General features: G+C 35.3%; 3 protein-coding genes and 1 pseudogene across 3 annotated transcripts; all 4 read right to left on the reverse strand.

Moving 5' to 3' along the window:
• Nucleotides 1–375: 375 nt before the first annotated feature.
• LOC103830151 (protein RESTRICTED TEV MOVEMENT 3) lies at nt 376–4,873 on the reverse strand. The gene is made up of 5 exons (XM_009105883.3): nt 4,631–4,873; nt 2,231–4,498; nt 1,882–2,039; nt 1,044–1,270; nt 376–943 (listed from the first exon to the last, which is right to left on the reverse strand). Exons 2-5 carry the CDS (start codon nt 2,335–2,337, stop codon nt 539–541), a joined length of 897 nt encoding a protein of 298 aa, XP_009104131.1. The 5' UTR covers nt 2,338–4,498; nt 4,631–4,873; the 3' UTR covers nt 376–538.
• Nucleotides 4,874–5,106: 233 nt separating this feature from the next.
• LOC103831390 lies at nt 5,107–6,961 on the reverse strand (annotated as a pseudogene).
• Nucleotides 5,481–11,648, reverse strand: LOC103830150 (MATH domain and coiled-coil domain-containing protein At3g58360-like). The gene is made up of 5 exons (XM_009105882.3): nt 10,818–11,648; nt 10,589–10,749; nt 10,221–10,408; nt 6,486–10,080; nt 5,481–6,021 (listed from the first exon to the last, which is right to left on the reverse strand). The coding sequence occupies exons 1-4, from the start codon at nt 10,922–10,924 to the stop codon at nt 9,682–9,684; spliced, it is 855 nt and encodes a 284-aa protein (XP_009104130.1). The 5' UTR covers nt 10,925–11,648; the 3' UTR covers nt 5,481–6,021; nt 6,486–9,681.
• Nucleotides 7,791–8,294, reverse strand: LOC103831391 (MATH domain and coiled-coil domain-containing protein At3g44790-like). Its single transcript, XM_009107288.3, has 2 exons — nt 8,157–8,294; nt 7,791–8,045 (listed from the first exon to the last, which is right to left on the reverse strand). Exons 1-2 carry the CDS (start codon nt 8,292–8,294, stop codon nt 7,791–7,793), a joined length of 393 nt encoding a protein of 130 aa, XP_009105536.1.
• Nucleotides 11,649–11,772: the final 124 nt, after the last annotated feature.

Consider the following 11,772-nt stretch of genomic DNA (forward strand, 5'->3'; position numbering starts at 1 on the left):
GCTTTTTCTCTTCCTACACTGGAGTTTGAAAGCTGACTGTTTTTCAATAATATAAATGTCAAAGAAAGCAAATAGCCGTGGACAGAAACAAGGCAAAACTTGATGTTTAATACTTGATGATTAACCTTCTTAACAACATACACAAAATTAAGATATTACAGCTATCCTTAATATTAATAGCATGAGCGAATATGAACAAAATGGCATCACATTTCTTCTTCATGAAGGCATTGAGTAAAAGAATAGAAGACACAAGGCAAAATCCTAAAACTCAAACATTCCCATAACAGGAAATATTCCAAAACTTATTTGTAACTTGGTTCACACGTCATCACTTTCATATGCAAGTCATCCTGATGAATGCGATATGATAAATATTGAAACTTTTTGACAGAAATTGTATATTCTATGATCAACATAATTAAAAAGAGCTATATTTGCAACCATTGTGAAAATTTCAAATCATGCGTCTCTTTTAAGAGTTCTCTCGGGAACAAACCAGAACCAAACTCCCAAGTGCTTTAAGATCTCAACAACATTAAACAACATCATCAAATGAGAGAGGAGCTTTTGCAGCCGACATCTTCACCTTCTCTTTCTGCACTACAGCTTCCATGTCTGAATACTTCCGCTTCAAGTCCCTCAATTCTTCCTCCATTTCTTGTAGCCCAGCCTCAAAAGATTTCTCATTCTTCTTTTTCTCTGACACCTCATCAAGCTTCTTCTCCAACCAATCCAGCTTAAATCCAGCATCTCTCATGAATCCAATTGCACCATAAGCATCACTCAGATCATCCTGGGAGAGCTCCTGCGGAGACTGGCACATAGTCTCAATTAGACTGAGTAGAAAACTTATGTAAGCTGTCCTCAGATTTGGGTTCTTTGGACGGAACTCAGATGCAAGCTCCGAGTGTCTTTCAAACATACGGCTCACAGATTCTGCCTGTGACATATATAATCATATCAGATAATAGTTATGGGAGACCATTAAGGCATCAACATTATGTTCTTTCTCGTGGCTTAAAACTCTACACAGCACTTACATGTGAAGGAAGAATCTGAAACCCATTAACATCCATTGTTTCTATTATTGTTGAAGTTTCCTCTGTCACATCTAATCTGCCAACAACTTCAAGAACATCTATCTCAACAACAATTTTGAGATCCCCGTTTACAAGAAATCCGGCATCTTTGGCGTGGAGCTCGTTAAGGGGCATTATGGATAGACGACCCCAGCCTGGACTCTTCTGCTCAAACCACTGTTGTGATTCTGTAAAATCACAAAACATAATTCATATAATCAGTTCATTTACATCGGATAAAGGATACTAGCCCAAAAATAATTAAAACACTAATTCTAAACTACCAACACAAGCCTTAAGAATGCATAGAACTCAAGTTGCCCAAAACTAGCCTTGCACAATGTCAAATAATTTTTCCAATCTTAACATTTTATACCTCAAAAAAAAAAAGATCCCCCAACAAGATACTGAAAATTGATGACCATATTGAAAGGGAAAAATTATGCTGAATTATTTGTTCTTCGTATTTTATACCAGTTAAGTTGAATTTTTTGGTCAAATTATTGACAGGTGGATCCTACTATTTCTTCTAAATTTTTCATGGGTGAATGAATTTATAAAGAAAAGTTTTTCTCTTCAATTTTGATATAGAATAAAATGAAAATAAAACTCCTATTTTATTTTTTTTTTCAATTCCTCAATAATTTTTTTTGTTCATTTTTTTCATTCATATAGTGATCACCAATTTAATTCATGAAATGTGCTTCTGTCAAAATTATGAGAAAGATGGATGAAACCGGTTATCTAGCAATGTTCTCAGATTACCTAACTATTGTTTTGTTTTTGTCCAAATACTTACGATGTTTTCTGGAGAGTTTTTCTGAACGTTGGTTTGATATGGTAAATGAATATTTTGCGTGTCTTCTCCATCCAATAGGCAATGATTCATAATTGCCGACTTCCAGAAACAGGGACAAGTGATCGTTATCTTTTCCCTTGGGATAGGCATAAATATACCTACATGCATGTACAACAACAATACGAACTAATAGAAAAAGAACCGACATAAATAAAATTACAAGAGTGAGGAGGGAATGGAAAGGAGAAACTATTCATCATAAATGGTGTGATTTATCAGAAATGTTACTGAATTTAATTTTCTTCTTCGTTCTTTTAGTTACCCCTCAAAGTCTTAATTATTCTCTTACCATTTACAGCCATCGACCACGAATATATCAGAATAGAATTGATCAGATTTCAAAGAGGAGAAATTCTTGATCACCCAAGTTATCTTCTTATTAAATGGCTTCCCCATGGATTCTACACAACCGAACTATCAAGAAAATGAAGAGAAATGTGGCCTTGCCCTTGCAACTTGAAGAGAAGAGAAAAAACTATCGAAACTGAAACTAAGATTCCGATATGGATCGAAGCCTTTATGAATTTGACTGCTGCTGTGAAAAGTATTCTTTACAGAATGCATATCCTTTGGATTACGTACACTGGGATGCAAAGCTCCCTCCTCCTAGGGTTACTTGGAGAATACGCATTCTAGATTCTAACTTTTGATCCCAAGGTTAACTCAAGCCAACGGCAACTCCTATAGTTTTTTTTACCATGGAGTTATCAGATTAAATATATATATTTTTTGAATTGAATGTTAAATTTAATTCAAAGAAAAAAAAAACTGTTTTACATCATGTGTGACCAAAGCTGAAAATTATAAATTCTCCTCCCTTTTTAATCTATGGACTCAAGAGTATCTCAAGGCTATCTAGAGCCAAACCAAAATGTCATTCCTCCAGCCAACTCCTTGTCTCCTCTTCTTTGCAAAATGGTGAATCTGTTTCTCATGTTCTTGTCCAATCTCTTAATCAAGACCACACTTGGGGATGGAAGCTCATTGTGTTTCCTTTGGTTTCTTTCCATCCATATAGCATGGCGACAAAGAATGGTGGTGGTGGTCCCCTTTGTCCGCTAGTGACACTTCATTAACCTACGGGTTTCTTTCTCCTGTGATATACATGTTTGTGTTTGGGTGTGTCGACTGGCCTTCAATCAGTTCTTGTTTCGACCTCTCTACCACTCTTTCGTGTAAGGTTTTTAAGGGTCATCTTAGCTCCTTTTACTCTGTTAATCTAGAATATTCTAGACAGTTATTTGTGTGGGTGACATTGGAATTGAGGTTTAGGACTTTAGTTGGTGATATACCGATGGATGTAGTTTCATTAGGTTCTACCTTTGCGACCTCTAGGAGCATTTATATCGCCTTGGCGCGATCGTCTGCAGTATGCAGTTCTTGTACGGGTTCCATGACGGATGTTGGTGTTGGGCTTGTGTATCTCTCTTCTCTGTGGCAGGTGGAAGAGAAGTTCATTGTCATCTTCAAGCCGTGAAATATGGATGTGGCGGGTTATGGTTTCCTGCTTGTTCTTCAGTTAAATCAGTCTTCTTTCCTAATATTTCTTCCTATATAGAGTGAATTGGATGAACATGTTTCGTTGGTATTGCAAGGATCTTCCTCCCATCGAATGCTCTCTGCGTATGATGCAGTGTGTGTGGTCCTACGGGTTACACTAGATGCGATCTTTGAAGAAGCTTATGACTTTGTTGTGATACGATTTCATATGATTCTCTTTTATGATTTGTATCGTCATTTTATCCCTTATGTTATTGTTGTTGTTTGATTGGCTGTTAATAGCCTCCTTGTATCATCCTCCTTTGTTGGAGCGTAAACATATTTAAGATTAATGCAAGTATGGTTTGATAAAAAAAAAGGTAGAATTTAAAAATAAACTTTTTATTGAACAGTTTTAAAACAAAAGAAAAGAAAGAGCATCGTAAAAAAATATATACTTTTTAATTGTTTAAGTAATTAAAAAAAAATAAAACATAAAATAGGAATGAAAAGTGAAAGTTGTTTGACTAATTATAATCTTGAGTCAGTACTACTATATATTGTCGTAATATTAACTCGAACTGATTCTTTTTCTCTTTTTTAACAACTAAAATTTATTTATTAATTAGATTGTAAACAAATTATATAAATATATATACAATATTGAAAAATACCAAATAAAATAACTAAAACAATGAGAGAGCTTTTTGCAAACTTAAATTCTTTGTCGCAATTGAAATATCAGTTCTCTTTGTTATATTACATTGGTCTCATTTCAATTTAGATCTATTAATATTCTTCGGTTCAGAATCCAGTGTATTGATTCAACCGTAAGAAATAATAATTGGAATGAACAATTTTCTAATGATCGTAAGGATATCGCCATACACAAAGAAACTGCCTGCTTCTTGGTTGATGTATTTCATGATTTCAAACAAATACTATGATACCAAATATATTGCATCAAAATATAAGTTTTGAAAAAAATTTGGTTGGCCGACATCATAATCCTTCCTCTTGTCTCTGGATCTTCTTCTTCATGTTGTATCCATGATGGTTTCATTGGCGGGCGGTGTTTCTGTAACAAATCCGTAAAGATTTGTTTCAAACATCGAATAGTTGTCACACTTTCATGAAAACCATCGGAATCTAACACAAAACTAACTATACATGTTAAAATTGACAAGAAAACAGCATTGCTGGAAAATACCCGATAGAACTATGGGAAGTGATATTTGGATAAACATAGATCCATAGAACCATAATTCTGTTTTGGTGTTGCACTCACGTTCGCGTATGAAACAAATTCTTTTGTGATTTTCTTAAGAAAAAGATGAAGAGAATTGATTAGGTGGTGAAAACCATGCAATAAAGAGAAAAATTAAACAAAGAAGGAGTCTGGTAAATGATTAAAATTGGAGAAGAAAATTGGTAGAGACGATCGCCTTCACAATCGCCTTCAACCGCTCTTCCGCATAGAGGTTTTTGATTCTCTTTCTTTTATCTCAAAAAAAGCATAAATATGAAATTTCCTTTTTAAAGATGAGTTACTAAGAAGACACATGAAATGATTGTATTGCTCAAGGACCATGATCCCGCTCTCCTCCTGATGACTTGCATGGTTCATGAATGCAAACAGCGTTGGCTAAAGACAAGTCAAGATAAAGATTAATTCATCCGAACAAAGAAGTCAATTTAGAACTAAATAATAATGCAACCTGAAACATACTTGTTACTTGGTTCGCGAGTATGCACACAAGAAGAGCTAAAAAAAAGAGAGTCTCAGTTACTTTCATGAAGTGAGACAAGTATTCAAAGAACATTGCATAATAACCAAATAAGAACAAACTTCTAAATTCTAATGACTCCAGATCATTCAATAATATTATCGAATGAGATAGGAGTTTTTGCAGCCAACGCCTTTGACTTCTCCTTCTCCAGTTGAGCCTCCACGTCTGAGCACTTCTGCTTCAAATTTTTCAACTCTGTCTCAATCTCTTGCCTACGAATCTCACCATCTTTGGCTTTCTCCTTTATGTCTGATACTTGAGAAATTTTCTTCTCCAACCAATCCAACTTAAATCCAGCATCAGTCAAGGATTCCAGTGCATAATGCGCCTCTTCCTTGGGGAGCTCTTGAGGCGATGGCGCAAAGTATCAATCAGGCTAAGTAGCAAATTCATGTAACCTGTCCTAATATTAGGGTTCCTTAGATGGACTTCAGAAGCAGTCTCTGGGTGTTTTTCAAACATACGGCTCACAGATTCCACCTGAGAGTGAAAACATAAATATAAAGTCGAATCTATATTCCCGCGACACCACAAAAGCACCTTGTTATACAAGTTAACACAATAGGTTTTCACTCGGTGGTGAAATTTCTACACAATTTTTAAAAAATTTCTTAAATTCTTACCTGTGAAGAAAGAAGGTGAAACCCATTAACCTCTACTTTGCCAATAATTTCAAGAAGTTCTATCTCGACAACAATCTTGAGCTCCCCATTCACAAGGAACCCACTATCTTTGGCATTAATTTCATCAAGAGAAAGCATGGATGGAAAACCCCAGCCGTTAGCCTTCCCTTCAAACCAGTTTTGTCCTTCTGTAAAAACACAAACCGTTCATATAATAAAGAACTACATGAAAATGCTTACAAGTTTAATAACCTTGTGCAAAATAGAATTATAGTAAAACAAGAGACTTTTTTTTTTTGAGAAAACAAGAGACTTTCTTTTTACTGGAATTCTATGAAGGTTCCAATCGTTCGAAGATGTGATGAAAGCAGGGCCTTCCCTGACATTTATGGGGTCATAGTTATTTTTAAGGTGAATTCATAATAAAATTTTCCATATTTTTAGGCACCATAAAACACATATTACACCTCTTAAAAATTTGAGAACCAAGAGAATGTTTCATCAAGTTTTGTCTAGAACCAGTCGTGGATGAAACATGTTATACGGGATTGTTACCGTTCAACTCGTTATATTGTGTTTATGATACTGCCATTGAAAATAATTTGAAGGCAGGAATACTTTCAAACGGACCAGTACGAGGAAAAAAACATACCAAGTTGCCGGGAGAGTGTCTCAGAACGTTGATTTACAACAATAAGGCGAAATCGTGCGTGTCTTCTCCATCCAGATGGCAATGATCCACAACCGGCGACTTCCAGAAACAAAGACACAAAGTTCTGACCCTTGTTTCCTTTGGGATATGCATTAAGTTGCCTGCAAGAAAAACGAATATAAGATTTAAGCAAAACTGTGGAGGATATATCACCTTATGACCTTAATCTATATGGATGAAAACCTTACCATTTGCAGCCACGGACGACGAAAGTATCTGACAGTATATTCACTGATTGCAAAGAAGAGAAATCTTTGATCACCCAAGTGAACTTCTTATCGAACTTCTTCTCCATTGATCTCGGTGAAGAAACGGAAAACCCTAGAACCTGAGGGCCTCTCAACACTATTTTTTGTACTTAGATAATCAAATAGTATATAAGCGATGTGTATATTAAGATTCCAATATTCCTAAACTCTTCTTCATCAATGATTTACGCAAACTACATATATTCTCCAATGTAAACTTTATGAGTTTGAAAGCCACCTTAACCCATTGAATTGTAATCGTTGAGATTAAGTTACGTACCAGGGTTACTTGGAGCATGTGCATCCTTGATTCCATATACTAGTTTACGTATACAAATGCAAAGTTATTTATAAACGTTCACATACCAAAACATAAAATAAATTAGGGAAACGATATTGTAAGAATTAGTGTCAAAGAGTGGGATAATTGTAGAGGTAGGTAGAAAGCTCTGTATTTAGAGAATTTATTTGACACAGATAAAAAAAGTAAACAGTCGAATATTAATGCTAACTCATCGATTGGATATTTATAGCTTGGACGTCAAGCCACATGTTTGGACGTGAATCTTCCAATTCATGACCTAAGCAGTTTGAAGAGAAGCAGAGAGGTTATAGAAACTTCCGCTGTAATTCATCTATATATGTAACAACTAAAGAACGAGCAAACCAGAACATCAAGTAAGAAACTCTCAGATGAATACCTTGGAAGTCACGACATAAGATCATCAAACGACAGAGAAAACCTTGAAACCGAGCACAACAGAATCTATTCCAGTTTCTACATCATGGGTTATCTTTCAAAACCAATATTGCTGCAACTTAATTATATTCTCCAAAACTGAAGGGAGATGAATCAAATTAAATTAAACCAAACTGAATTCAAACATATTAAACCGAATCAAACAAGCTTTAAACCAATTCATATATGAAATTTGGTTTTCAAATTATGAGTTGAAACTTGCATAAGTAACTCAGCCTCTTATTGTTGTTCCTTTACTTAACCAGACTGCTCTTGCTTCTTTGCCTTCACTTCATTAAGCTTCTTCACCAACCACTCAACCTCCAAGCCAGAATCTTTCATGTAAGCAAGTGTTTTCCCTGCTTCGACCAGATCGTCAACAGAAAGTTCCTGAGGTGTTTGGCACAGAGTCTGAGTAAGGCTGAGCAAGACATTTGTGCATGCAGTCTTCAGATGTTGGTTCCTTGCACGGAATTCCACTACACTGTCTTGGATCGAGCTCACAGATTCTACCTGCTAATTGAGACATACACAGGATTAATGGTATTGATAAAGACCTGAAAACTAAAGTCATTAAAGAAACTAAAACGTAAAACCAACTGAAATCAGTTATGTTACATATACCTGGTTCAGAGGATTTGTCTCTTCAGGTTTCTCTGAGGTGACAACAACTTGAAGAACATCTACCTCGGCAACTATCATGAGTTGGTCGTTTACAAGGAAACCTTCATTTTTGTCATGGATTTTGGCTAAGGGAATCATATATGGAAACCCCCACTTAGAATTATTTTGATCAAACCAGCGATGTGATTCTGTAGAATTTCATGACAATAAATCAAAATTGAATTATAGTACTGCATGAACACCCTGTTACATCCAATCAATATCACAACTGAACTCATATAGACAATTCATATCATAAAATAGTAACTTGCAGAATAACAAGACCCATGAGTAAAAAAAATGCATAAAATACACGAAGTTTCCTTTGCCATGAATGTATGAAATGAAATTAAGAAAACACAGTAGAGTGAAGTAAGAATCACTTTTGAGTACTGAGGGCCCTTGTTCAAAAAGAGAGAGTAGTGGTGAGGGCACTTCCGAAACTTCTTTTGCTATTGTTAGCCGAAATTTCACCAATCTTTTCCATCCAAAAGGCAATGATTTAACATCAGCAACTTCCAGAAACAGAGATAAGTCCTGCTTTCTATTAAATAGTCCCTTGGGATAGATAGATAGACGCCTGAAGAACATGAGAAGAAACGAATCACTAAGCAAAACCATAGAGCAGTTAGAAGTATTGTTTTTACCATTTGCAATCACCAATCTGGACTGGAGGAGAATAACACTTCTCACGCAAAGAGGAAAAGTCTTTGATTACCCAGGCGAACTTGTTACCAACTTGCTTTGCCATTGGAGTGAGAAAGAATACTTAAAGTTTGAAATTCTAATATGAATAATGGCCACACTAAAACAAGGCTTTAAAGGCAGCTTAAACAAACGAGTAGGAATGCGAACAGTCTTGACCTAATTAGTTAGGTGTGAGTTCATTGATATTTTTGTCATAACTACGAACTAATAATTGGCTAAAAGAGTTCTCGATCCTCTCTATTGACCGCGACTCTTCAAATGCAGTCTATGTTCGTAGGAAGAGAGATTCGCTTTTACTTATTTAACAAAGTTTCATAATCGAAATACTTTTTTCAAAAAAATGTGATATGACAACTATGAAATAAAAAAGCAAAACCAAGTCAGTGAGCTCTAAAAGCACAACCACATTCTGTTCAGACACAAAAGCAATTACTTTCGAACCAAGTAACCTAGCTTAAAGCATTCTGTTCATTGAAACCAAGGGTGGACTCTACCGTTGCAAGAGAATAGACATCTTAGAATTTCTTTATTAGGTTCACTCAATTCTTCACCATATATAAGGATTGGGCACACAGAGGATATCCGGGAAAAAAAAGAAGCATTTCCGAAATAAATAATAATGTAAACTGAAACATATTTGTTACTTGAGTCGCAAGTAAGCGCATATGAAAAGATAAAATAAAAGACTTTTTCAAGTGAGACAAGTACAACGCAGCATATGCTAAGAAGCAGAGCTTCGCCTAAAATCAAATAAGAGCAAACGTCTAGTGACTCCAGATCATTCAATAATATTATCGAATGAGATAGGAGTTTTTGCAGCCAACGCCTTTGACTTCTCCTTCTCCAGTTGAGCCTCCACGTCTGAGCACTTCTGCTTCAAATTTTTCAACTCTGTCTCAATCTCTTGCCTACGAATCTCACCATCTTTCGCTTTCTCCTTTATGTCTGATACTTGAGAAATTTTCTTCTCCAACCAATCCAACTTAAATCCAGCATCAGTCAAGGATTCCAGTGCATAATGCGCCTCTTCCTCGGGGAGCTCTTGAGGCGACTGGCGCAAAGTATCAATCAGGCTAAGTAGCAAATTCATGTAACCTGTCCTAATATTAGGGTTCCTTAGATGGACTTCAGAAGCAGTCTCTGGGTGTTTTTCAAACATACGGCTCACGTATTCCACCTGAGAGTGAAAACAGAAATACAAAATAGAATATCTTATATATATTGAAGGTAGTACCGAGACAAAAAAAACACCTTGTTAAGTACATCCTCGCTGCTGAAATTTCAACACACAAATTTACAACATCATTAAATTATTACCTGTGAAGAAAGAAGATGAAACCCATTAACCTCTACTTTGCCAATAATTTCAAGAAGTTCTATCTCGATAGCAATCTTGAGCTCCCCATTTACCAGAAACCCGCCATCTTTGGAATTAATTTCATCGAGGGAAAGCATGGATGGAAAGCCCCAGCTGCTAGACTTCACATCAAACCAGTGTTGTACTTCTGTTAAACCACAAACAATTATTCATCTAATATAAAATTAAAATGAATATGCTTATGTGGATTGAACAACAATATTGTTCAACCTTAAGAAATATAGAATTATAGTAACCAAAATAATAACCCTTTTTACACCAAAAAAATAATAACTCTTTTAGACCGACTAGCACGAGGAAATATTACCAAGTTGCCGGGAGAGTTTCTCAGAACGCTGATTTACAACAATGAGGCGATATCGTGCGTGTCTTCTCCAGTCAGATGGTAATGATCCATAATCGGGGACTTCCAGATACAATGACAGAAAGTTATCAACCTTGTATCCTTTGGGATATGCACTAATATACCTGCAGGAAAAAAACAAATTAAGCAAATTTGTCAAGGGTTTTAATGAAAACACTTGAAAACCTTATACCATTTGCAGCCACTGACGACAAATTTATCTGAAAATATTTTCTCAGATTGCAAAGAAGAGAAATCCTTTATCACCCAAGTGAACTTCTTATCAACTTTCTTTTCCATTGATCTCGGTGGAGAGAAAGACAAAACTGGAACCTGAGTGACTAAACACAACTTTTTTGGACTCAGATACAGCAATCTCACAACTGAATGCTAACCAATAGGAGTTGTAAAGACTCTCCAATGTAAAGATAACCAATTAATGATTTTTTATAAATTTTTAAAATTAACTTGTCAGACAAACTTTGGAGCTTGTGCATTAGTATATGGAAATCAAAGACTTTATGAGTTCCAAAGCCACATTAACTAACTGAATGCTAATAGTCATGATTACGTATCCAACAGGAATGAGAATCGCTTTCATTTCCCTTCCAGTGTTACTTGGAGTATGTGCATTCTGGATTCCATAGTTAGTACTATATACGTCTATTACAAATTAAAAATTAAACACATCCCTTACTTGTGCATGTTAATTAAAAATTGTAATCACAATGCATAAAGTACTGTAAATTTTAATTAGTTGCCAAGTAATACTGTAAATTTTAATTAGTGGCAAAGGGTGGGATAATTAACATTTTGAATTTCAATAAAGAAGAGACATATTGCAGATACACTCCAAATATTCTTTTAAGTGATGAAAAATACATTATTTAATGCCGGAGCACAGAAGGTTTCAGAGACCGAAACAAGAACCACAACATACAAATCAAGTTCCTGAAAAAACATTTCCAATTTGGTTACTCAACTTATTTTCTTACCTTTGATTGAAGAAAGGACGAGAAACTCATTAACATGACAACATCCACAAACTCTGCTGGAGTTTCTTTAAGGAAAACACTAGATCTCTATTCTCTAACCATTATCATTCAACTTTATATTGAGAAAATAAAAGCACAACTAGATTGATAAAG

Source organism: Brassica rapa, chromosome A07 (genome assembly GCF_000309985.2).
Source record: "Brassica rapa cultivar Chiifu-401-42 chromosome A07, CAAS_Brap_v3.01, whole genome shotgun sequence".
Classification (NCBI taxonomy): Eukaryota; Viridiplantae; Streptophyta; class Magnoliopsida; order Brassicales; family Brassicaceae; genus Brassica; species Brassica rapa.

Bases quoted from the DNA above. Each gene is read 5' to 3' on its own strand.
- LOC103830151 (XM_009105883.3), bottom strand. From the start codon at position 2,337: ATGGGGAAGCCATTTAATAAGAAGATAACTTGGGTGATCAAGAATTTC. The intron at 2,040-2,230 runs GTAAGAGAATAA...ACATGCATGTAG, and splicing joins GTGGTCGATGGCTGTAAATG to GTATATTTATGCCTATCCCA. The intron at 944-1,043 runs GTAAGTGCTGTG...TATATGTCACAG, and splicing joins TTCAGATTCTTCCTTCACAT to GCAGAATCTGTGAGCCGTAT.
- LOC103831391 (XM_009107288.3), bottom strand. From the start codon at position 8,294: ATGATTCCCTTAGCCAAAATCCATGACAAAAATGAAGGTTTCCTTGTA. The intron at 8,046-8,156 runs GTATATGTAACA...CTCAATTAGCAG, and splicing joins AGACAAATCCTCTGAACCAG to GTAGAATCTGTGAGCTCGAT.
- LOC103830150 (XM_009105882.3), bottom strand. From the start codon at position 10,924: ATGGAAAAGAAAGTTGATAAGAAGTTCACTTGGGTGATAAAGGATTTC. The intron at 10,750-10,817 runs GTATAAGGTTTT...TTTTTCCTGCAG, and splicing joins GTCGTCAGTGGCTGCAAATG to GTATATTAGTGCATATCCCA. The intron at 10,081-10,220 runs GTAATAATTTAA...TTTCACTCTCAG, and splicing joins TTCATCTTCTTTCTTCACAG to GTGGAATACGTGAGCCGTAT.